The 26,705-nt window shown below is 43.4% G+C and overlaps 1 protein-coding gene across 1 annotated transcript in view; it reads left to right on the plus strand.

Moving 5' to 3' along the window:
* The window catches only part of Enpp6 (ectonucleotide pyrophosphatase/phosphodiesterase 6), an 85,619-nt gene that overhangs the window by 47,774 nt on the left and 11,140 nt on the right, over positions 1–26,705 (plus strand). The window contains exons 3-6 of the mRNA XM_042702044.1: positions 4,746–4,857; positions 15,809–15,950; positions 17,131–17,310; positions 21,090–21,227. Coding sequence (XP_042557978.1) covers positions 4,746–4,857; positions 15,809–15,950; positions 17,131–17,310; positions 21,090–21,227 — 572 coding nt within the window. The remainder of the gene's footprint in view (positions 1–4,745; positions 4,858–15,808; positions 15,951–17,130; positions 17,311–21,089; positions 21,228–26,705) is intronic.

Below are 26,705 nucleotides of genomic sequence, written 5' to 3' on the forward strand. Positions count from 1 at the left end.
TAATGTTCACTTTTAAATTATTTAAGAAAAATTTAATTATCAGTTGAGATATTTTAAAATTTATTATAGGTTAACTAAAGGAATTTTGACATTCAAGGAATTAAATGACATTAGTAATTCTATTTTCATCAGCGTTCTTAGGACTTTTCTTTCCCCATTTTTGCTGGACTGGGGATTGAACCTAAGGCCTTAAGCATTCTAGGCAAATATGCTACCACTTGAATTATACTCCCAGCTCTGTGTTTTTATTTTGTTTTTGAGATAGGATCTCAATAACTTTGCTAAGGCTATCCTCAAACTCATAATTCTCCTACCTTCATCTCTCAAATAATAGAGATTATAGGTGCATACCACCATGTCTAGCTTCTATTTAAGACATATTAGAATTGACTCTAGTCTTATCTCATTCTAAAGAGCTTTGTATTTGTCCATGGACACATGAATTAACTTTTAAAGAACATCTCTGTTCCTATCATTAATAGGCTAACTTCTAATAAAACATAATTTTTACATGAAAAATTATTTGCCAAAACTTGGAGTTCTACTTGATATAGCAATAGGCTAAGCTATTTGAAGCTATATGTCTGTATTCATGTACATACGAGAGAGATGTCGAAAGAGGTACATTTGGCAGTCAGTAACACATCTCTAGTCCAGGCAAATGCTAACCTCAAAAGCAAGAGTTGAGAGGCTTAACTGAATACACTTTTGCCAGAATCATAGGCTAGGAAAAAAATAAAACATGGAGTTCAGGACTCTTCAAGAAGAAGAGAACTTGTAAACATTCCACACCTCCAATTGTGACAGTGAATGACATCATCCTAGAGATAAGAATGAGCTACATGTAGACAAGGGAGGGAAGCCTTTATAAAGACGAAACAGAGCTTTGAGACATCTTAATCCATGAATAAATCCACTATGGGTGAAAGTGGCCTGCCCTCAATCTAAGTGACCACTATAAGCAAAGACTGCTGCTTTTTAGATGGTAACAAGATATAGCTATTAAATGATAGCTAAAATTTTCAGAGAGAATAGGAAGTAACCCCAAATAGAAAACAAGGCCTAGCCTTTCCAAGAGAAACAAAGCAGACAATAGATTCAAATCTATGGGTACTTTGATATGAGACATTCAAGAAGTATGAAGAAAGAACTAAGGGAAAATGGAGACTTGCATTAGTAAATTAAAATCTTTCTTGGAACAAATTTCTAGGACTACCAGAGCTAGGATGAACAGAGCTATCCAGGCAAAATGTGGAGGGACAAAGAGAATTAAAAGGCAGAAAAGCATGCAAAACACATATGAAACACAGTGGAAAGATCATAGAAGAAGAGAAATGGAATGAGACAGAGTCAATATTTGAGAGAGAATAAGAATTCTAAAATTAACAGCTACATCAAAGCTAGTTTTATTAGCTAGGTGCTGGTGGCTCATGTCTGTAATCCTAGATACTCAGGAGGCTGAGATCTGAAGATCAGGGTTCAAAGGCAACCCAAGCAGAAAAGTCCATGAGACTCTTAGCTCCAATTAACTACCAGCAAACCAGAAGAGGAGCTGTAACTCAAAGTAGTCTTGAGCAAAAAGAGCTCAGGGACAGTGCACAGACCCTGAGTTCAAGACCCACAACTGACAAAATAAGTACAATGAAACCCAAGAAAAAATATTATTAATTTTGAAGTTGTTAAAATGCAAAGATAATGCAAAAATCTTAAAAATAGCTAGAGAGAAAAGTATTCAAAAGGGCAATAAGAGTTACAGTGATGGGCTGGGAAGTTGGCTCAGTGGTAGAGCGCTTGCCTTGCATGCCTGAGGCCCTGGGTTCGATTCCTCAGCACCACATAAGCAAAAAGAAAAAAGCCGGAAGTGGCGCTGTGGCTCAAGTGGTAGGGCACTAGCCTTGAGCTGAAGAGCTGAGGGACAGTGCTCAGGCCCAGAGTTCAGGCCCCACAACCGGACCAAAAAAAAAAAAAAAAAAAGAGTTACAGTGACTTTGTAACAGAACTATTGAGATCTAAAATACAATGGAATTGTACCAAAATGCTAAGAGGAAACAATTATCCACCTAAAACTATCCACTTATATCATGAAGAGGAAAGAGATGCAGGAAACAAAAAGCTGAAAATAATAGAAAATATGCTCAGAAAATCTCAAGGAAGTTATTTATGTCATGTAGGAACTTTTATTTTCCTTCCATCCATGTATCCCTCCCTCCCTCCCTCCCTCCCTCCCTCCCTCCCTCCCTTCCTCCCTTCCTTCCTTCCTTTTCTTCTTCATTTCAATACTGGAGATTGAACTCAGGGCCTCCTACTTGCAAGGCAAGTTCTCTATCAATTGGGCTACGCCCCTAGACCTTTCATTTGCATTTTGTTTTTGAGATAAGTTCTTACTTTTTCTTGGTTTGCCTCACACTCATGATCCTCCTGTCTCCACCTGAATAGCTAGGATTATGTGCACTATTATGTCCCATTTATCAGTGTCATTTGTAGACCCCAGCCTCTCCTTATCCTTCTGCTCTTTTAACATGATGCCTTTTCATATTAATAGTTGTTACCTTACAATTTCAAGGTGGCTGCCACAGGTCCAGAGGTCATGTCTTCATTATCTGAATTCCAAACTGTAAAAGATGGAGAGACAGTACCAATAGTACAACTTTATCTTTCATAAGGAAGCAAAGCTTTCCACCACAAGTTCTTCAGTATATCTCAGTGGATACTAAGTTCAGTTCCTCAGTAGATCCCAGAACATGGCTACATGAGCATTCCTAGCCATAAGGAAACCTTGAGAATGAAAAGCTTATTGTTTCCATAGTAATAAGAGATGGAAGATAAGTTCAGCATGGTTTTAGTTTAGCTCTCTACCCCACAAGTCTACTACACAAACCACTAAAAAATTAATCTTTCTTACTTTTTGTTGTACTTACTTTTCTTCTTTTGAGGACATAAATATGCACTAAATATTTACAAAAAGGAATTGCCTTTGGTGATATTATTTTAGTCTTTTTTTTCTACTTACAATATTATATCAATAACTATAATTGGCATCATTTTCATCCCTTTGGGGTATTTTGCTCTATGTATATGCCACAACCAAACTATACTGTAGTTTTTTAGACTATGTTCTCAGAAGTGTTTTGTTAGGCAAAGCATGTATATAATAAAAATTATCTTAATATTGCCTAACAACCTTATCCCCAGGTTATGGCAGTGACACAAGAATCCACCCCAAGATGTGTGCCTCCTACAGCAGCCCCCACTCACCCAATTTTCATTTCCATGATTTTAGTTTTCTGTGGTCAACTGCTGTTTGCAATAAATAATTCATAAGCTTTCAGTTATACACCATTCTCAGTCGTGCGATAAAAATCTTGTGCTGTCCTATTCTGGCTCACAAGAGACATGAACTACTCCTTTGTTTAATGCATCCACACTGTGTATGACTCCTTCCTCCATCCTGCTGCTCGACTTCTGAGAATAAGAGAAGACTGGGGCAGAGAGACTGAACTCACTCATATCCAAATGCCCCTGGTTCTTTTACTACGTACTGGGAGAGTCAAAGCCATGGCTCAGAATTCTTGTGTCAAACTTGGTGACGTTTGCTCCCTCATCTACTGGAATGTTAGGTCCAGTTAGTCTTTGTGTGCCACAGGATACCAAAATGCCTATTTCATAAATATCTCACAAATCAGATTCTACCAATGCTGGATTCCAAAATAAGCATGGTGTACTAGAGATTTAATAGGTTCTTTTGGTCATATTTCATTTATTTTAACTTTTTGTTATAAAGGTGATGTACAGAAGTGTTACAGTTATGTAATTCAGGTAAAGAATACATTTATTTTTGGACAATGCTACCCTTCCTTTCCTCTCTCCCAGTCAAGACTTCATAGTTTTGAAAAACACACAGAAAGGCATTTCTGTGTGTTCATTAATTTTTACTTTGTTTCCATTATCAAATTATTGCTATCTCTGCCAGGGGCCACCAGTGTTGCACAGGGATGACATTTAAGATCCTCTGTTCCAAGGAAGCAAAAAGCATCATCTAGAAGTCATTTTTTGGTGTCAGTAATGAGACTTGAACTCACAGCTTCCATACTCTCACTGGGCTTTTTTTTTTTTTTTTTTTTTGTTGGTCGTGGGGCTTGAACTCTGGGCCTGGGCGCTGTCCCTCAGCTCTTCAGCTCAAGGCGAGCACTCTACCACTTGAGCTACAGCGCCACTTCCTCACTGGGCTTTTTTATTCTTAGTTGATTCTGTCACTTGAGCCACCAAATCCCTAGTCTGGCATTTTGCTGGTTAATGGAGACAAGAATCTGGGATTTGTCAGCCCAGTCTGATTCTCAGATCCCCCAGCATACACTGAGTTACTAGGATTATAGACAGGAGCCATCAGTTCTAGCTTACCAGTTCTTTTTATTTTTATTTTTTGTCAGTCGTGGGGCCTGAACTCTGGGCCTGGGCGCTGTCCCTCATCATTTCAGCTCAAGGCAAGTGCTCTACCACTTGAGCCATAGCTCCACTTCCGGCTTTTTCTGCTGATGTGGCACTAAGCAATCGAACCCAGGGCCTCATGCATGCAAGGCGAACACTCTACCACTGCGCCGCCTTCCCAGCCCTTACCAGTTCTTTTAGTTCGTGAAAATGAACATAAATTTATTTTGACTAACAATATCTGGTCTCTGAGGTCAGCTTCAAACCCTACCTTAAAGATTGGCACCAGAGTAACCATTTGCCTTCTGTTTCCTTCCTAGGCTGTGAGGTTGAGATTCTCGGGGTCAGACCTAAATACTGCTTGGAATATAAAAACGTCCCAACGGATATCAACTTTGCCAATGCTGTCAGTGATGCTCTAGACTCACTCAGGTAAGTGTCCCAAATCCTTGGTGATACTATTGCTCCCATTCCCAGAACCAATAATGGGAACTGAAGTGTGTTAAGAGGTCCTGACATAGTGCAATAAGGTCTTGTATAGTTTTTTTTTTTATGGTGACTGTTGGCTACTACTAGGGTATAAGTTTAAGGAAGTAATTTCAGGCAGGGTACTCTTTAGAAGTGTTGAATTGCAAGGCAGTTGTCAAGATTTTAGGATTTTTTTTGTGCTATTGGACAACAATGACATAAGTATCAACATTTTCCTTAATGATTTATTGAGAAATTACATTTTTAAGACATTAGGATTAGGCAAAAAGGTGACATCTGTGAATAATGAATTTGGAGAAATTGCTGATTTTACCCCTCCTTGGAGAGGTACAAGACATATTCACATATTACGACATGGAAGTTTTCTTTCTTCTCACATGGAACAATGGCACAGGATTTGAAAAATGAAGATATTAATAATGCTGCTCTGAACAGCACACATGAATCTGTCAGAGAAACTGATTACAAAATAACTCAAGATAAAGTCTTAAGTGACTACCAGAAATCACTGGAAAAGTTAATCGAAAAGGCAGACCAGCTCAATATGGTGGTTCATTTTTGTAATCTTAGATACTTCAAGGCTAAGACCAGTAGTATCATGGTTTAAAGTCCAGAGGGGGGGAAAAAAAAGCTTTTGAATTTCCCCATCCAAACCAATAAATAGGAGTGGAGCCGCATGCCTGTCATCCCAGCCATGTGGGAGGCTGAGAGCAGGAAGATGGCGATTCTAGGCTAGCCTGGGCAAAAAAGTTGGTAAGATGCTATCTCAACAGAAAAATCGGGTGTGCCGGTAGAGACCTGTCCTCTCAGCTACACAGCAGGAAGTGGAAAACAGTTGGATCACAGTCCCGACGGGCCAAGGCAAACTATAAGACCCTATCTCAAAAAATAACCAGAGTAAAAGGGATTAGATTGCATGGCCCAAGTAGTAGAATATCTTCCTAGCTGGTGCAAATCCCTGAATTCAAATGCTAGTACTACCATCAAAAACAAAGCAAAAGCAAACAAAAGACAACCAGCTGAAAACCTGCATGAGAGATTAGAGGCTGAGCATATTGCCAGGTCTCTATTTTCCAGGGTTGTACTTGAGGTCATCTTGGCTGCTGAATTCATTTCCTGGTAAAGTTGGAGTAGAAGACTCATAGTGATCCGAGTATAGACACCTGGATAGGACCTTCAGCATCCAAAAAATGGAGGATGGCTTGTAGCTGGCACAAGGAGAGCTAACCCATGCTAAACATAGTGGGCAGATCACTAGCCCTAGTCACATGAACTAGCCCTAACTGAGGTCACATGGCCATTGTGAATCCCATTTCACTTCCTTTATACTTCAAGATACAAGGTAAGTGGCAACTGTCAAGGGAAAAAGGAAGCCTTGCCTCCACTGACTCCTAGAACACTCCATGTCTATGAAATAAAGGGCAGATTCCAGGAGAAGTACTCTTTTTATTTTTTGTGCCAGTCCTGGGGCTTGAACTCAGAGCCTGGGTGCTGTCTCCAAGCTTCTTTTGATCAAAGCTAGTGCTTTACCACTTGAGCCACAGCTCCACTTGAGGAATATTTTTTAAATGTTCTTTGCATGCTTACAAAATACATGTTCCATATGATCTTGCCTTTTAGTTACCCTCCCTCCTTCCCTCCCTCCCTCCCTCCCTCCCTTCCTCCCTCCCTTCCTTCCTTCCTTCCTTCCTTCCTTCCTTCCTTCCTTCCTTCCTTCCTTCTTTCCTTCTTCCCTTCCATCCTTTTGCACTACTTGGACATCAACTCAAAGTCCCACCCTTGCTCAACTTTCTGGCTTGACTGGCACTTGAGCCATGCCTCCAACCTGGCATTTTGCTGATTATTTTGGAGATAGAGTCTCTTGGACTTTTCTGCCTGAGCTGACCTCAAACCCTAGTCCTCCAGATCTCAGCCTCCTGAGTAGCTAGGGTTACAGACTTGAGCCATTAACTCCAGGCTTACATTGCTTTCTTTTTCTTGCCATATGACAGGAAAAAAACACACAAGTGATGCACTAGAATATTGTGCTGCCATCTAGTTTGCACAAGCCAGACAGAATAGTACAACATGAGCAGCAGATGCTCAGAGCTGGGAGTTTGGAATAACTCAATGTCTAACCAATGCTGTTTCCAACATATATACAATGTTACAGTTCTCTGCAGCCTACTGTATGCCAATAGGAAAGTTTGGAACTTAGTTGCCATACAAATACCATCAAATTACCCACCAATCTGTTGTCAGCATGATCTCTTTTCCATTCATCTTGTCTTGGAACTGAATGGACTCTTACAGCTACAGCAGAAGAAAGAAAGAAAGAAAGAAAGAGAGAGAGAGAGAGAGAGGGAGGGAGGGAGGGAGGGAGGGAGGAGGGAAAGAGAGAGAGAAAGAAGGAAGGAAAGAAAAAAGGAAAGAAAGAAAGAAAAGAAAGAAAGAGCGAGCTTACAGCCATGAGAATCTCAGGTCAACACAGGCTGAGATGCTTCCCACCGTACACATGCTTCAGGGACAGTGGAATGCTGGGGGAATAAATAAATACTTGGCTCTACTTCCTCCTCAGAAATGTTGCTATTTTGCACAGGGGGTTGTTTTGGTTTGGTTTTCCTTTAGAAGCCACATGACAAGTAATAGAATGGCATCTTTATCTTGGTAATTGGGAGGGTTTGTGGGAATTGTTGTTGTTGGTAGTGATGCATGTGCTCAGTAGTCAAGACATTGGTCTCTTTTAGAGAAAAAGGCTGAGAAGGGTTGGAGATGTGGTCCCAGGCCATGTCTCAACATGGAGCTAGAGCCCTGCCACCCAATCAGAACTATTCATGTTTATTTCCATGTACATGGCCATGAGCTCTGTGGATATCATTAATAGTACACAACAGGAGTGACGGCCCTGGAGTTGGACAGTGAGGGCCTGGGCAAGACTGAATCGGGCTGATGTAATTGCCTTATGGGTCATGCACATTGACAAAGTTAATGGGGCCACCAGAAACAGCCCCTTTGAATAGTATGTGTGAAGAAGGAAGGCCTTCATCTCAAAAGCTAGATAGTATTTCAGATGAGAGAGGAAAGCCAAGAGGAAACTGAATAGGCCAGCTGTACTACTATGGCAGCAGTAAGATGTTTCCAGCCCTCCCACAAGGAAAAGTACTTTCTTCAACCAAACTTACATGATCACATTTCTCATTACTTTCTTAAAAAACAAACTAAAAACTAGAGGTTGTGGGTCCATATTTTTTTTTTCTAACCTAAGCTCTTCAGAAGTTTAAATCTTCTAGAATTTTTAAATCTAGTCCTCTTCAGGAGTGAAGTAAATATGACAAAGATGCACAGTCCAAGACAGGCTGACACAATCAAGAACTCTATCTGTGGCAGCTTGTGCTTGCAATGACGTGGCTCAAAGGAATCATTAGTTCTCATGGAAGGTGTGCCTAAGCAAAGTCCTGTAATTAGTTATCTTTCCATCAGATAGCCCTGAGTGAAGAAGCATGAAAAGAATTCCCTAGCCTACCTCCTGGTTTCTGTGCAGCTCTAGCTCAGATTCCTAGCTGGGATTTGAAGAGCACTTAGGAGTTTCCACATCAATGTCCAAACCTGAGTACTCATTTCTTTAAGTCAGTACTACCTACCACGTGTACATATTTTTGCCAGGAGACTGGGACATGTGCATAATCTTTGATAGAAAGTAGGAGAGGCTGTTAACATCTTGGACATGGTGACCAATGTCTGTGTTGCAGAGCACTGAGGAGACAGATAAAAATCAAATTTGAGGCCAGCGCAAGAGAAAATTTCTCAAGAACTTATCTCAACAGATAAGCTGAACTTGACGGCTCAGCTCTGGCATCCCAGCTATCTAGGAGACATAGAAAGAAAGACTGCAGTCCCTGACTGGGCTTGAGGAAAAAATAAGACCCTAGCTGAAAACTAAAGCAAAATGGGTTAGGGGTGTGGTTCAAGTGGTAGAGTGCCTGGCTAGCAATCATGAAGACCTAGGTTCAAAAACTAGTACTATTGAAACAAAAGAACAACAACAACAAAATCTTAAACATGGAGTCTTATCCAGGGACATTTCAACGGGGCCCAGATAGGTCAGGAAATCATCCATATCTGGATAGGAAGGGATAACCGAGTATCCACGTTTGACCTGGGCATACCTTCCAATGCTCATAAAGCTTTCTAGAAACTGGTCAGATCTTTTTGAGATGCTACTTTGAACTTAGACCACTTTTCAGCATAGAGAAAAAAGAAGGGATGAGAACTGATGTTTTTAATACCACTATCGGTGGGCCTAAAAATTTTGTTTCCGTTCACCCATTTCTTTTCTCTCTCACCCACCCAATGACATAGATGTTACTCTTCCCATCTTACAGGAGAAGGCACTAACTGTCTGAAAGTTAACTACTGTGCCTTGAATTTCACAAGGTAGTGGGTTTGGGGTGGGGGACAGCACTCAGCTCTTTCCAGAAGGGCCTAGTCCCTAGTCTTCTGGGCGTTGCTTGCCTGTAAAGCCATCAGTCCTCCTACAAAGTCTGTCTGCAGCAGTTAGACAGTGAGGGAAAATGGAGAGACACCTGTTTGGAATTGGCTTCTTTGGGAATATCCAGGGCCTGGGCTTTTGTAGAGCTGGGGTGAACTGGGGTCTCTAGAGCCTGCTTAATACCTAATATAACCAGCAGCAGCTGCCCCTCATGCTGTCTGTCCTCTGCCCACCCCCCTGCTCCACACACAGGGACTCAATACTTAGCACCTTAGCCTGTGCTACTGTCCTATCTGACAAACAAAGAGAGCTGTTTGTGATGCATGACTGGGGGTCCATCCTCCCGGGGAACTCTTTTTTCAGGACTTTCGTGGCTCAGTGAGCAGGAAAAGATGCCTGCTAAAGCCACACTAAGCTGTAAGTAGCTCCTGGGTGGTAAGGAAGGTGCTAGCGAGGCAGCCAGAGGACCCTGCCAGCCTCTTCCATTCCTGGCCCAGAGTGTTGACCATGACGCTCCTCACCAGTGGTTGGGAGCTGTGCGGCAGGACTGCAGGCACAGCTGTGGAACACACCTCCAGAGGAATTCACTCATCATCCAGAACCTCCGTGGCTGCTGCGGGGTAAAGGGTCTGGATGGATGATGTCAGCTGGGTCAACAGGGAATGTGGCTCAGCTGTCTTGGTCTGGGAACTTCCCCTTTCTGGACTAAAAAAGGAGGGGTGAGAATGTAGTTTAGGCTCAGCTGAGCCTGGGTTCCTCTCATTCTTCCTTCTCCTGTGGCAGGAAGGAGAAAGAGAAGGCATTCCTTTCCCCTTCCTTCTCTTTTCCTGTGTAGCAAGCAAGCCCTCTGAAGACATCACCCATCCAATGCCCAGTATAGGCACTGGGTAGTCTTTTTGGGTGGAGTAAGATTTAGAGATTTTTTTTTTTGCCATTCATCTGAGATGTGTTTGTTAGTGAGAAGAAAGAATCGGAAACAAGATTTGTGCTGTTCTAACGCCCATCCAAAAGTAATTTTCAAGCTGGGTGTAGAGGCATGTACCTATAGGAAGATCAAGAGCTTAAGGCCAGCCCTGGCAAAGTTACGGAGACCTTATCTCAAAAGAAAAGGACTGGGAGCTCAAGAGGTAAAGCATTTGCCTAGCATGCCCAAGGCCTTGAGTTAAATCCCTAATACCACTAAATAAACAAATAAAAACTATACTAAATAGGGGCTGAGAACATGGCTCAGTGGTAGAGAGCTTGCCTTGCACGCATGAGGCCCTGGGTTCGATTCCTTAGCACCACATAAACAAAAAGAAAAAAAGCCGGAAGTGGCTCAAGTGGTAGAGTGCTAGCCTTGAGCTGAAGAGCTGAGGGACAGCACCCAGGCCCAGAGTTCAGGCCCCATGACTGGACCCCCCCCCCCCCCCCGGAAAAAAAGCTATAGTAAATAAATGAGAGAGGAAGGGATAGAGAGAAAGGAAGGATGGAGGAAGGGAATGAAAGAAGGAATTTTTCAAAACAAAAGCTTCATCTTTTTATGGAATGATACCAAGGTCCAGGCTATTTTACTACTGGAGGAGTGGGGAGAGTGGCAGGCCTGGTTAGAAGAACATGAGAATCCACACCCAGTCTATGGAATGAGGGAGCATGAGAGGACATGAGCATTATTACAGAAAGAAATGCTTAATCGTACAGAGGATAATAAGACTATAATTTGGGTTCTGGGTGATGGTGTCTCAAGTCTGTAATGCTAGTAATCCTAGTTACTCAAGAGGTTGACATCTGGGTATCATGGTTTGAAACCAGCCTGATCAAGAAAGCCCATGAGATTCTCATCACTGATTAACCAAGCCAAGGACTGGCAGAAAAAGACTATAGTTTGGGGATTGCTTTCTCTATTAGGTCAAATAATTTTGATCTTATCAGGTTCCTAGCAGGTAGTACCTAAGTTTCCAAAGTCTGAACGCCAATTGGTAGTCAGATCTGGTATCTTTTGAGCAAGCTTTGCAGGCAGTGCTCTGTATGGCACTGAAAAGACACAAAGAATTTTAGGGCCTTATTTTTCAGTTTGGCTTTATGTTCTAGCATCGTTAGAGCTCACATAGTGCTGATTTATACAATATGTCACCTGACTAGGTGGCCATACTTCCAGCATTAGGCTTGTTGTGGGGAAAACCTTGTTTAATACAAAGATGGCTTACAACATTGAGGCCTCTTCAAAACAAGTCAGTAGTAATTCCTTTAACTTGCTTCCTTTCTCTAATTCTTCTTCCTTCACAACTCATTCCTGTAAGCAAATCCTGGGGTCTGAGCTCAGCCTGGGCATTGTCCTTGAGCTTTGATGCTCAAGACTGGCTGGCACTCTACCACTTGAGCCACAGCTCCACTTCTGATTTTCTTTTTGGTGGTTAATTGGAGAATCTCATACACTTTTCTTGCCTGGGCTGGATGCAAACTACAATCCTCAGTTCTCAGCCACCTGAGTAGCTAGGATTATCGGAGCCACCAGTACCCAGTCATTATACACTTTTTATATTGCAAAGCAACCTGGAGAGAATCTTAAGGTGATGGGAGACATGGATGGCTCTGACGTTTCAGAGCCAATGGACAGATGAAGCTTGCAGGGAACTGGGTGGATGGCCTCAGGCCCTTCTGGCTGGATCCTGAGCCTTAAAGCTGTCAATGGGCAATAGCAGCCCTCCACTTACCTCTCCCGACCCGACCAAGCTGACCTGCGATGAAGACCAGGCCCTAGTGGGAAACAGCTGGCTACCAAAGATTTGTCTGCAAAACTCCAAACAGGCAAAAGCTCTTAGCTCTTGGAGACTTCGATCCTTTAATGAACCAATGAAACTTGAATATAAAAACCTTTCACAAGAACAATCCCCAAATGGCCAGCCTTCCATACCAAGTGTTCCTGGCCTGTGGGGTTGACAGTTTCCCCAGACCCAGCTATGAGGTAAACTGGGATTCTTAATAGTGTTCTGATCTCATAGAGATTTATAAAATCAGCCTGGTGACAGCTACCTCATGGAGAAGGTTTAAAATGAAGAGCTCTTTCTGGGTGCTGGTGGCTTATGTCTGTAATTCTCACTACTCAGGATGCCAATATCTGAGGATTATAGTTGGAAGCTGGCCTGGGTAGACTCTTATCTCTAATTTACCACCAAAAAGACCTAGGTAGAGCTGTGGCTCAACTGGTAGGGTGCCAGCCCAGAGTAAAAAAGTCAAGTGAGAGCACAGGCCCTGAGTTCAAGCTTCAGTACTGGCACACACACACACACACACACACACACACACACACACACACACACACACACACACAAGTTAAATGAATAACATACAATAAGTGGACAGACCTAGAAATAGCTATCGGATTTTAATTGCACATTAAACCTTGTTTTTGAAGATGCCTCATTTTAGTAAGTCTCCACTGTGTGAAAGATAATTTTCCCCACAAATAAGCCAAGTGTGGACCCTGTTTAGACAGATGGTATAGTCCAAATCAGTATGTCTGACTGCCCCAGATGCTAAAACATGAAGGGGATTAACAGTAGGACTTACCTGCAGGACAGATTTTCTTTTTGTAAGCTTCCACCATGTTCAGAGGCAGCAGTGGAGGGAATACCATGGGCCCTGTCGGTGAACATGGGCCTCAAACAAGTCTTAGGCTGTGGATGAAAGTGAAATTGCCTAATTCAAACTTTCCCCCACTGCCTACACACTGGTGGGACCCTAAAGTGACTTTTTGTGCTCAACTGAGCTAGAGATGCGGAGGGGATTTGGATTAGTCATTCACACATTAGCAAGTATGAATAATGCTAATATCATTGGTGAGAAACAACTAAATAATAACCGAAGCCCATCTACACTGTGGAGGAGGGTGGTAATGGAGCTTGTTAGAAAAGGGTCAGTTTGTTTTGTTCTAAAAAGGGAACATTTCACTAACAATTTCACTTAACTTGAGATCAGTGCATTCTTACAACTGTTCCCAAAGAACCTGGTAGAACATGAGAGAAGATTCCAGACAGAATGTACTTGAGAATTTGCCCACCAGTTGAGAGGATAGTGTAGAAGTGGGCAGACTCTCAAAGGCCTGGTTCAGGAGAGGGAAAGGTATTTGGCCTTTGGAGATGGAAGGTTTGCATTTCCAGTTCTAGCTGCATTCTACAGATCTGTGAGAATCCCTTCTAAAACATTCCAGAACCTTCACAGGTCTGTTTCTTCATCTACAGATCAGGACGCACCCTTCAGTGAGGACAGAATCCACTGCAGCTCCCCACTCTGGAGACAGAGCCAACCCCCAGACGCAGAGTTCTGTGTATGAAGTGAGGGACCCCATTTCCCTGTGACTCTTCACCCCATGTCACACCCAGCTCTCTAGGGTTTGGGGGGAGTCTGTGAGGCAGTAGGGGACATGTCCACAGATCACTGAGGCTAAACAGACATTCCCTTTAGTGTGGGCTACTGGGTTCCTCTGAATCTAAGGGTTACATTCTAAACACCCCAGTTTGAATTCTTGCTCCTGCTTTAACAGCTCTGTGGTACTAGCAATGGTCTTGAACCCTCTGAACTCTTTTAGGGTTGTTTTGATGATCCAACAAGAAAATGAGTGTAACCCTCCCCCCAACCCAAAACCCCACAGCACAGTGTTTGACTCACAGTAGCTACCATTTACAGAACACTTACTATTATTCATTCAGTTGATAGTTGCAGAGTTCCAGTGTGCCCAAGGCTGAACTAGAGCTGCAACACAAGAGAGAATGAATCACCCTTCCTAGGGAGAAAGAAGCTCACAATTTAACAGAGAGAAAAGGACACATAAGTGGGCAATTATGGCACAGCATGGAAATTCAGAGCTCCGAAGTGAGCTTTGAATAGTCCTAAGAGCCTGTGGCCACCCAACCCAGTCTTGGAACACCAGAGGAAACTTCCTGGAAGAGGTAATATCTGCTCTAGACCTGCTATGGGAGAAAGCCTAGGCTGTGTGACTCTGATTGTGTTGAGTTCTCTGAACAGCCATGAAGCTGCTTCCCTCCTTGTGGATGGCAAGATCAAAGGCCTTGCAAGCTCTCAGCGATAGTCTTTCATTCTTCCTGTTTACAGTGCAAGGAAAACCATGCTCTGTGTGTGTGTGTGTGTGTGTGTGTGTGTGTGTGTGTGTGTGTGTGTGCGTGTTTAAAATACAGTTTTTCAGAAGAAATGCAACAATCTGCCAAGAGTATTATTGTCTCCTGGTACTGTGAAAAAGTAGCTCGAATTTCTTTTCTATTGCTTCATCTTTTGTCAATTCTTGTTATGTCATCGTCATCATAGCCAGCACCAGCATTACCACCATCACCATCATCATCATCATCATCATCATCATCATTCTGGTCTCTTTCAGGTGCTTTGTGGGTAGGGTTCGGGCACAGCCTGACCTGGGAAGGGGAGTCACAGAAACACGTAGTGTGTGAGGACAGGGAGAACATTTTCCAGAGTCCTCCCTCCTCACTCTTCCAGCATTTATGTCACTAGCTTCCTTTAAGTCATTCTTAGCCAAGCACGGAGGGTTAAATAGCTTCGCTTTCTACCACTTACTGATGGATGGCCAAAAGGGGGAGTTTGAGGCCTTTGGAAGTAAGGTTACCACTGGAATCCATTCCATGTCCAAATTGGAATAGAACAAGTGTCCTGGTTTGTGTGCTGATGTTTGGCCTGAAGCACTAACTGCTATGCCCTCTACAAGCTTGCTGTGGCTGCTCATTTCACTGTCAGATGGACCCATAATCTACTGCTGTATTTAGAGACGCTCTAAAAGTGCAGAGTATTGTAACAGTTGCCTCAGCCGGGCGCCGGTGGCTCACATCAGGATTATAATCCTTAGCTACACAGGAGGCTGAGATCTGAGGATCATGGTTCAAAGCCAACCTAAGCAGGAAAGTCCATCAGACTCTTACATTCAGTTAACCACCAGAAAACTGGAAGTGGCACTGTGGCTCCAAGTGGCTCCAGCCTTGAACAAAACAGCTCAAGGTCAGCACCCAGGCCCTGAGTTCCAGCCCCACAACTGAAAAACAGCAAACCAAACCAATAAAACAAAAACAACAACAACAACAAAACCACAGTTACCTCCTTCCCTGTTGCCTCCTTCCCCATTTTCTGATCTTCCAATGATAGTGAAGACATTACAAATTTACCTGGGCCTGTTAGCACACTTTCCAACTCTTAGAACATGATGAACACTGTCATGTGGCCAGACTAAGGTGCCCAAGGTGCTTGGTACTAGTCACCCTACACTGGGTATCAATCCACCTTGCTCATTTTTGAAGTTTTGAGTTTGGGCCTTGGTCTCCAGGACTGGGTTCGGGGCAGTGGGGGGGGGGGTGTTATCTAGCACCCTTAGTAGGGCTGGTGGGTCAAGAGACCTCCCTCCCGCCCCTCTCCTTCTGCTTCTTCTAGGAGTGGCCGCGCAGACCTAGCGGCCATATACCACGAGCGCATTGATGTGGAAGGCCACCACTACGGCCCTTCATCACCGCAGAGAAAGGATGCCCTCAAGGCTGTGGATACTGTCCTCAAGTACATGACCCAGTGGATCCAGGTGACCTAAAGCACGGACGGCTCCTTCCTGTTACCCTCTTCCTCTCCATCGCTGACTCCATTGCTCCTCTCAGCACCTCTCTTCTTACTGAGCCTTTTCTTCTCACACCACATCTTGAGGGTCCAAGAGACTCTTCATTCCACGGCGGGGGCCCGTGGGGTTGAGATGGCCTGGGTGTAGCTTATCGACCACATTGGCTGGACAGCCGACCCAAGGTCTTTAAAAGCCCAGGAAGTCTGGTCATGCGCTGCCGGGGAACATGGAAGCCAGACCTGGGTTCTGGTTGAATGACTTTATAGCAAGTGTTTGTTTGTTCCTTTGGTTTTATTGTTTGTTTACTTTCCCCTAGCTTTAATTTTTAAATCTGTCTTGGGAGCCAGGGATCTGCCTCACATTACCACCTGAGTTTGTTGAAAGAGTAGAAGAGCCGGGCGCTGGTGGCTCATGCCTATAATCCTAGCTACTCAGGAGGCTGAGATATGAGGATCGCGGTTCAAAGCCAGCCCGGGCAGGAGAGACCGTGAGACTCCTATCTCCAATAAACCACCAGAAAACCAGAAGTGGCGCTGTAGTTCAAGTGGTAGAGCGCTCGCCTTGAGCTGAAGAGCTGAGGGACAGCGCCCAGGCCCAGAGTTCAAGCCCCACGACCGACCAAAAAAAAAAAAGAGTAGAAGAAATAAAAACGGCAAGGGTACCCTAAAAGCTAGAAGAGTGTGTGCTCTTGTGGGCAGGCTTTGAGTGGGGGCTGACCCCTGCCCCTCTCTCAGATTCTTCTGTCATGACTTTGAAACTTCATTTTTTTTGTTGGTGGTGGTGGCAGTGAGACTTGAACTCAGGGCCTAGGCGCTGTCCATTAGCCTCTTTGTGCTCAAGGCTAGCACTTGAGCCACAGTGGCACTTCCGGCTTTTTGAGTGGCTAATTGGCGATAAGAGTCTCATGGGGACTTTTATGCCCAAAGTGGCCTCAAACCACGATCCTCAGATCTCAGCCTGCTGAGTAGCTAGCATTACAGGCATGAGCCACTGGTGCCTGGCTTTTGAACCATCTTTTCAGGACAGATGGGTAGATGATTACGTTCAGAGCAAAGAAACTATCTTGGCACCGATGATTTCTGGCTAACATGATGTCTTAAGGAGACTTCCCGCTGGTGAGTAGTGACCTCTTCTGCCCGCCCCACAGGAGCGGGGCCTACAGGACCTCCTGAATGTCATCATTTTCTCAGATCATGGGATGACGGACATCTTCTGGATGGACAAAGTGATTGAGCTGAGCAAGTACATCAGCCTGGATGACCTACAGCAAATGAAGGACCGAGGGCCAGTCGTGAGCTTGTGGCCAGCCCCTGGAAAGCACTCTGAGGCAAGAGACGCCATGATGGGAGGAGGGGCATCTGCATCAGCCTGTGTGTACCCTCTCCTGGGACTTTTCCTGTAGCTTTAATGCTGCAATCTAGAGTCATGATAGGAGCGCTCATGATCACCTAGTTCCTCATTTGCTTACAAGAATTCACTCATGTCCCCCACTCTGTCCTTCTCTATAAAGATATCTGGCCCACTGAACTTGATGCAAATCAAAATCAGATAAAAAAATATACAAAGGCTAGATATATTTCCCCCCACCCCCAGCCCAACATACACGTAAGGCCCCTATTAAAGTTCTCTTCTTTTATGATTGGCTTCAATATAACATCGAGGAAAAAGGTGTTGATATAAAGAAACCCAGAAAGTTCTTTCTGTGGAAGGGAACCACCACTCTGATCTGTTTTCACCAAGGGACTGAAGGTAATGAACAAGAAGCCTGTGTTCAATGGGGTAGCGTCTTATCTCACAGCCAAACATGATAGGTTCAAATCCCAGCTCTATCAATTGCTGGGAACTGGCCCCTCTGCTTCTCCTTACAGAATTGTGGCCGTGTAGTAACAGCTACCCTCTGGCTGCTATAAAGTGAAGGCCCCCAGAAGCATGGTAGGCCACTGGAAAGATTGTATGTCTCTAATTGAGACTATCACCATCAAAGGGAAAAGTTCCTGCTGGCTTTAGGACCATCACCTTAGCTACTTAGGAGGCTGAGATCTGAGGGTTATTGCTCTAAGCCAGGCCCAGCAAGAAAGTCTATGAGACGCTTATCTCCAAGTAACCAACAAAATGCTGGAAGTGGAGCTGTGGCTTAAATGACAGAGTACTATCCTTAAGCAAAAAAAAAAAAAAATACAACACAACAAAACAAAACAAAAAGCTCATAGTGCTTAGGCCCTGAGTTCAAGCCCTAGGACCAACAAAAACAAAACAGGGGGTAGGGAGAGATCCCAAGTAGGTGTGGTTGAGTTCCCACAGTATGAGGAGGAGGGCAAAACTTGACCTTGCCTCCAGGAACTCATCTACCCTGAGATGATTAGACTTCTGCTTATCTTCTCTCAAAGTAGTAATTATAGCTGGCTGTAAGCGGTAAACCATCCTGAGGATATAGGGAGAGACTGACTGCTTAGCTCTGAAGTTACCTCCTCACCTCCCCATTCAGGTTGGCTAACTTCTGCCCTTGCTTAGCTGAAGCTGAACTGTCCAGGAGGCATCTGGGGGAGGTGAGGCTGCTGTTGGGAGAGGGTGGCCAGCCACAGGGAAGTCTGGAGGCGGCAGAGCTATGGTCTCTGTCCATCATCACAGCAGCAATGCAGTTGGCTCTGGAAAGCTGTTCTTAACCACGGAGCATGGGCAAAGGCCAGAATCCCATTGGCTTGGCCCTCCCTCCTCTCGCCCCCCCCCCCCCCCCACCTGCCCTGTCTCTGTGGGGCTAACGACCAACAACACCACTATTCCCAATCTTGTTCCACTCCTCAGGGGGAACTCCTTTTTTTCTTTGGCCTCATCGTCAGAAAAGGAAGGTACTAAGTACGTTTGCACAGTAAACTCTCTAAATATAAAATTGGAAAGAATGTTTGCACAGGTTCTTGAGGACAAGTGGTGTCTTCCTGGCAAGGAAGAGGGTCTTTGTCTCCAGTTTGGCACTTGGGAAGGTGATATCTCCAGAGTGTTTGGCCATTGACAGCTTAGGAGTGGGGAAGAGCTTCTCCCCATGCAATGTTTGAGTCCGGCTTCACCTGCAGCCTACAGCGGTTGCTAGATCATTCAAAAGTAGGGGTTGTGCTTGGGTGATAGTTTGTCATGCAATGGACACAATACTTTGTAAGACCTGTCACCACGGCTTTTTGTTGCATGGGGTTCCTGGAACTTCACCTCAGGGCATTGCTACCCTTGAGCATGAGCCTTTTTTGCTCAAGGCTAGCACTCTACCACAAGAGCCACAACAGCTTTCTGCTTTCCACTTCCAGCTTTCTGCTTGTTAATTGGAGATAAAAACCTCACACTTTCCTGTCTGGGCTGGCTTCGAACCTTGATCCTCTGATCTCAGACCTCTGAGTAGCTAGGATTACAAGCATAAGCCAGACTTTCACAGGGTTTTGTAACTTCTCTAAAACCAGCCTGCCAATGCATCCTACTTTTTTTTTTTTAAAGAAACCTGGTTCTATCAAATAGGATCCCTAACTTTTGGGGCTAAAAGAAGCTTTCCACTAGCCAGCCTAAAGACTATTTTTCTGGGTTGATAAACACAATTTTAAATCCCTGTAGCCCTAGAAATATATCCTAATTTGGTTAAATGCTTGCAAGTCAACATTAGCTAGTTGATTTTATTCATAGCCACAAATATTTAAGATATTAGAAGAATGTACAATGTTATATGTCTGTTATGAGATTAGCAATGTAGTTAATAAGAAGCAATTACTAGTGCTTTTAAGATTTTCATAGGCAAGAGACACTTTCCAGGATGAGTTAAAGTGCACATACATCCTTTTTCTTTGATCATTGTGGTATTTAACATTAAGAAGACCAGTTGTTCATTTGCCTTTTTTTTTTTTTTTTGTCAGTCATGGGGCTTGAACTCTGGGCCTGGGCGCTGTCCCTCAGCTCTTCAGCTCAAAGCTAGCGCTCTACCACTTGAGCCACAGTGCCACTTCCTGTTTTCTGTGTGGTTTATTGGAGATAAGAATCTCACAGACTTTTCCTGCCCCGGCTGGCTTTGAACTGTGATTCTCAGATCTCAGGCTCCTGAGTATCTAGGATTACAGGTGTGAGCCACTGGCGCCTGTATCATATGCCTTTTACTTTAAAGTAATAGAACATTACAAAACAAGAGGTCTTTATAATATGTTTCTTCATTATTGTGCATATACAAAAGAATTATTATATGTAGGGTATAAAAGCTAACGTAGAAATCATCACTGAAGGTTCCCAAACCATTCAAGAAACAAGACATGAAAATTGCCTGTGACATCTTCCCTGTCTCCTTCCCAGATCCTATCACCTTTTCTGCCCCTTGCCCAGAAGATCCACTTTCCTAAATTTTATGGTACCATGTTTGTCATTCTCTTTATAGTTTTACAATATATATTATTTATTTTTGTCATGACTTGAATTTCCTATAACAGGAAAAATCATCTTGTCTGTATTTTTCTGTAGCTTGCACTATTTTTCCTTAAACTAAGATCCCTAAATTTTTTTTGTTGGTCATGAGGCTTGTACTCAGGACCTGAGTGCTATCCCTTGATCTCTTTTTGCTCAAAGCTAGTGCTCTACTACTTTGAGCCATAGCTCCATTTCTAGTTTTCTGGGGGTTAATTGGAGATAAGAATCTCATGGGCTTTCCTGCTTTGGTTGGCTTTGAACCACCATCCTTAGATGGCAGCCTCCTGAGTAGTTAGGATTATAGGCATGGGCCACCCGTGCTCCATGTCTCTGAGATTCTTTCATGTATCTCTGTTGCTGTAATTCATTCATCTTCACTGTTGTATAGTATTCCATTAAACAACCATTTCAGTGATTATTTTACTACTTTTACTGGGCTATTCTTTATGTCACAGGGCACATATAAAGGAATTTATTTTTCAGTATTCCTAGAGGTTTCCTGCTTAGGTTAGAGGGTATGTAGATCTTTAAAACCAGCTTGATTTCCAAGTTATATAAAAGCTTTTCACTTTTATGTACTCAGATCTAGCAGATGTTTGATAATCTACTTCAAGTCTAATATTTATTCATTACATTTAAGAACTAGATTGCAAACCTGATCGTCCTTGGTTGTCTTTGCAGATCTATAACAAACTCCGCACTGTGGAACACATGACGGTCTACAAGAAAGAAGCCATACCCAGCAGGTTCTATTATAAGAAAGGGAAATTTGTTTCCCCTCTGACTTTAGTGGCTGACAAAGGATGGTTCATAACTGAGGTAATTATAAAATGACTACCAATTTGCTCGTTACACACATTTTTATCAAAAATAATTCCAAAGGCAAATAATAATTATTTAGCTTCTTCACACTCAAGAGATAAGTCCCATCTAGCTGTCATTCATTGTAGTATTTCCCTCTTTCGAAAGACTGGGTCAGGTGACTTTACAGACACAAACAACAGACATGAACCCAGAGTCACGGTATAGACTTCATGGCTCCAGCCCCAGTATTGTAATAAATGGGGCTTAACTCAATTATCTTGACTTCCAATAGAACCTGTTCAGTTTAAAGCGGAATAATTACTGTGAACCCAAGTAATTGCTTTAGGGCAATGGAAAAGCAAAAGAGAGGCCCGGCTTTGCTTTCACCTCTCAGAGAAATGTTTGACAAACAGAATACCGCAGATCCAGAGCCCTGGTCTGCCAGCTTGATTTTACAGAGGAGATTGTCTTGCATTTTTGGTCCAAACCCTGATTGTGTCATGCTTGAGTGATTTCAACAGCCTCGTCCTTGTCTGCTTGAACTCGGAGTTCACCAGGCTCTTGAATCAGCTCAGGATGTGGGCCATCGTGGGAAGATTGTCCCTGAGGAGGAATCCATGGCAATGCCATGTTTAGAATCATTCTTTAGGACAACATGGGTTCTTATAGATACAAGTCTGAAGGTGGATTGTGTTTAGATCCGACTACAGGGTAAGGCCAACGATGTTTAAGACCCAGAGACAAAGTGGGTGGTAATGAGAGGAATATCCATAAGGCTAATGAGTGCACGTACGGGGCTCTGTGTGTGAAAAATTGGGCTTCTAGGACAGCAATTTCAGTTATTCATCAGGACTGAGTTTTTCCTATGTATTCAAGCTGTCACTCAGGACTTTGTGGACAACAAAGCAGATCTGGTTAGCCATGCTTGTTAGTACATTATATAGGCCAGCTAGGTCATTCTACAGCAGGCTGTGCCTTTCTCTGTGATATAATCTAAAGAATGCTTGAAGATCAGAGGTGGAGAAAGGAAGATCATGAATCCTGAGTAGCCTGGACCACATAACAAGTTCCTGTCCCAAATGGTAGAGCACTTGCCAAACCTCCCCCCGCCCCCCACCCTCCGTGAGACCTGAGTTCAATTTCCAGTGCTGCCTAAAGAAATGGTCTCCAAGAGAGTCCATTCCCTTTAAATGCCAACTTTCTGCACCAATAGAATGTTTGCAGACTTCCCTTAATAAGAACCCTTAACTGAGTTTATTCCTTCTTTTAGAGAGCTGTCACAAGAAAAGATAAAGAACCAGGCACTGGTGGCTTGTGCTTATAATCTAGTTACAAAGGAAGCTGCTCTCTGAGGATTGCATTTCAAAGCCAGCTTGGGCAGGGAAGTCTATGAAACCCTTATCATCCATTAACCACCCAAAAGCCAGAAATAGTAGAATGACTCAAGTGGTAGAGTGTCAGCTTTGAGTGAAAAAACAAAAACAAAAACTCAGGACAGCACCCAGGCTTTGAGTATTGGCACAAAAGAAACAAAGAAAGAGTGAAAGAAAAAAGAAAGACAAGGAAGCCATTTCATTTGTCACCTGGAATTGCTTTGGTGTCGAGAGGGACTTCTGGTACCCCATCAGTGTCCAGAGCGCTTCTGGTAGTTTAACATACAGGCTGGTTTAGCAACTGTTGTTAGTGCTTCCTCTGGCCTCCTTTCTAAGGACAGGCAGATATCTGAAGGTATTTGTGTTCTCCCAGGAGCGGATAGGAAAACAAAAAAAATGTCACTGACAGAGGTCAAGCTTAAGCCTGTGCCACCAGCCAAGTGTGATTTTTCTTCTAAGACTGGAAATGGGGTGTTTAGCTGATGTCCACCACTTCCCCTGCCTCCCTAAGACCTGGCCACACCCTCTGGAAAGGCTTTCCATTGCTTCTTTCTGCAAGAGGATGAAGGCCACCTCTTCTCTCTCCATGAGGCTGTGGAGCCTGCTTAAGTTGGCCTCATTGACACCTGACTTTTGCTCCCTGGTCCTCAGTTTGCCACATTGCCTCTCACTCTTCCAGAAGGTGTTTGTTAATGGGCTGGAACTGTGGTGATCTAAGGACTCTCAAGAGATAAATCTGGGGCTGGGAAGGCGGCTTAGTGGTAGAAAGCTTGTCTAGCATGCATGAAGCCCTGGATTCGATTCCTCAGTACCACATACACAGAAAAATCTCGAAGTGGCACTGTGGCTCAAGTGGTAGAGTGTTAGCCTTGAGCAAAAGAAGCTCAGGGATGGTGCCCAGGCCCTGAGTTCAAGCCCCAGGACTAGCAAAGGAAAAGAGATGACTCTGGTGGTGCTAAATATCGTTTGTATATGTTATCATCAGGTACAACCCAACAACACGCAAATTAGGGAAACACTGTGATTCGTTTCCACCAGATTGGAATATACTCTTCCATCCTTATCCACTAAGACCAGCAATAATCCACCTATCAAACTCAGCAAGCATTAGTTGAGAGCCTACTACATATATATGGGAGGTTGTAGCTGCACAGAGGGGAGACAGTTCCTTGCCTGAGGTATACAGCCTTGCGGAGGCAATAATACTTACTGTTCACCCCTCGTTCCACCATTTTTGGTGCTTCCCGAACCCTCTCCTGATCAGATAAACTTACATACAAGACCAAAGATACAGAAATCAAACACAGAAAAAAGAAAAATAAACACAAAAAGTAAAAATGAAAAACCTCTTGTTTTCATTTCTTGGAGATCATTTCCATAAGCATCATTTTATATGATCATATGCACATCGCTATTGAGCCTTTGTGATCTCCTAAGACTATACTCCTTTGGTCTCACTGTGTGAATTTTTACAGTCCTGTTTAACTTATCATGTCCAAGTGTAATTTCTTTTTTCTCATGCTTGGACCACTAAAACTTGAATGAGCTTCCCACAAAAGTGTTGCAGTGACATTTGCAAGTTATTTTACATTTTTAAGATAGTATTTCAGTAAAATTATATTTTTAAATTTTAGTTCAGAGAGCAAGCAATAGTGATGGTAGTCTTGAAGTCAGCACCCCAGTCTGCATTCATCCTTCATGGATATTATTCTCCCAGTGATCCTGAGTTCATGGAGACTCAGAGTTCCCTGTTCTGCTTGAGGTTACAAGGAGCAGCAAAAGTCAGGACCTGCATCCAAGTGTAACCATGCTACTCCAAACACTTCGTCAAAATGCTCCATGTGATATCCCAGCAGGCGCCCCCTGCTGGCTCCTCATGGGATGGAAGGGTGTTTTAGCTCTTTCCGGCCAGCAGCATCTTCCTTTATTTTCTTTTCTGCTCATGTCACACTGCAGAGACCTCTAAAGTTGCTCAGTAGCAACCTTGGCTTCTCTTTTTCTCTTCATCCCAAGCATCAACATGAGTGGTTTTGCCTATACTTGAACCAAAATGCTGTTGTTTGTAAAACTCTTTCCTGTGCAAAACTTGTGTTGAGAAAGATAAAGGAAGACAGTACACCTTCCATCATCCTACAAATGTTCCACTTACAGAAGGATCCCTGAGATACCTTCTACCCTTAAAGTCTGACCTTTCCTTTGAAGACCAATTCAAATACAATTTCTTATTTGAAACACCCAACCAGTTCTTAATTTACTCCATCTTGGGCTTTTCATTAGTCTCCAAATCATTTAACCTAGTGCTGTTTGTCTGTTTTGGGACTGTCCACTCCTGGGGTGAAAATTTCTAGAAGGCAAATCTTTGGAATCTCATAGAACTTCATATACTATAGAATCTTGGCATGTTATTAGAAGTGTCTCCATACTTGTTAGCAAGTTGAGTGGAGTAATGAAAGCAGAGATGATTGATTTGGGGTTGCTTACTGATGGATTGTTTTACTCAGTGTTTGTAAATCAGTTACCAAGTAAGGAAAGTTAAGTCAAGCGTTCAATTTTGGCTCATTATTAGTAGTCCTGGATGTTTAAGGGGTTTAAGCCACAGGTGATGGTTCTCTTAGCTTCAATTAGCCCAAAGCTGAGGCCCTCAGGATAGGACATGTGAAATCTCTCCAGTCCCCACCCAGCTTCAAGGACTAAATTCTGTGATGTCTCTTGAATAGTGTCTACCTTATACCCCTGAATTCCAAATAAGGAAGATTGGGCCAGAGCCTGGGGCATCTCTGTAGATCTATTTCTGTCTACATTGAAAGAAATGCAGCCAGTTTAGGCCCAAGCTTCTGCAGGAGGCCAATATTTTCTCCAGAGGAAAGATTTATTTTAAGAGCTGGCAAAGGATATGAAATGCCAGGCTCAATTCTAAAGCCTGTGGTTGAGTGGCAGTTAGGCCAAGACCCAAAATATTTGGGGAAATCAAGACAATCTGGCAAGCATGGCTTCTGAGTAGTAGTGGCAGCTATAGTGGTATTGTCTAGGCCTAACTAATTGAGCGTCAGGAAGTCAGATGTGGAGGGCTGGCAGGAGCTGGCTCTCTGTGGTGATTAGGTGGCCTGTGGAAGCTGTCTAGGGGCACATGTGTCCCCCTCCCCTTTGACATGCTTCAGTACATTCAATTCTGGCAAAGGAGGAAAAGACAAAAAACAAAAAAACAACCCTCTATCCACTTAGCGTTTCCTCTAACACCTTGCTCTATTCTAAGGACTTCTGCTTCTCCTAATCCCTGCTGATTTTACTACCTAGAGTTTTCCATGTCAAGGATCAAGGTATATGTGGAAAGGGTCCAGCCAGAGGCCCAAGGATGAACAATTAAACTCTTTTCAGAAATGATTGGAGGGACATCTCTTTGTAGTAGAATGTGATAAACACTTATTTCTGATTCATAGCCATCATTTCCCAGGAGCTCCTACAGGTCCTGCAATAGGAACATTTAAAACAGCAATACTGCAACAGCCACACAACCATGGTATATGACCAGAACCACTGTTCCGCCTCTATTCTAGCTACAAAACCATGTAAGCCAGTCAAATGGCATCATTTCCTGGGAGACTTCACTGAAGCATCCACATAACTTGGTTGTTATTTTGGGATATCTTTTTCAGTTTAGGATGAGCTCCCAAGTTTATTTTATTTCCAGAGCAATGGAAGGGGCCTGTTAAAATCATGTCTAGGACAAGATAGTAGACTCCATTTTTATTAGGCATCTAGTACATGTTAGTTTTCACTTTGTACTTGTTTTAATGTGAGCAGATTTTTGTGGTGTCCTTCCTACACCAAGATCCATTGAAATGCTTAAGGGAGGAAGGTAGAAACATGGTCCCTGGTCTCACATCTGTTCCTGTGTGAGAAATTTCCCAAGACAGTCAATTTAAAAAGCAGAAAAGGAGCCAAGCACCAGTGGCTACTCAGGAGGCTGAGATCTGAGGATCACAATTCAAAGCCAGCCTGGGTTGGAAAATCCATGAGTCTCTTTATCTCCAATGAACCACCAGAAAACCAAAAGGGGCATTGTGGCTCAACGTGGTAGACTGCTAGCCTTGAGTGAAAAGAGCTCTGGGACAGTGTCCAG

This window comes from Dipodomys spectabilis, unplaced genomic scaffold (genome assembly GCF_019054845.1).
Source record: "Dipodomys spectabilis isolate Male_0828 unplaced genomic scaffold, ASM1905484v1 ptg000009l, whole genome shotgun sequence".
Classification (NCBI taxonomy): Eukaryota; Metazoa; Chordata; class Mammalia; order Rodentia; family Heteromyidae; genus Dipodomys; species Dipodomys spectabilis.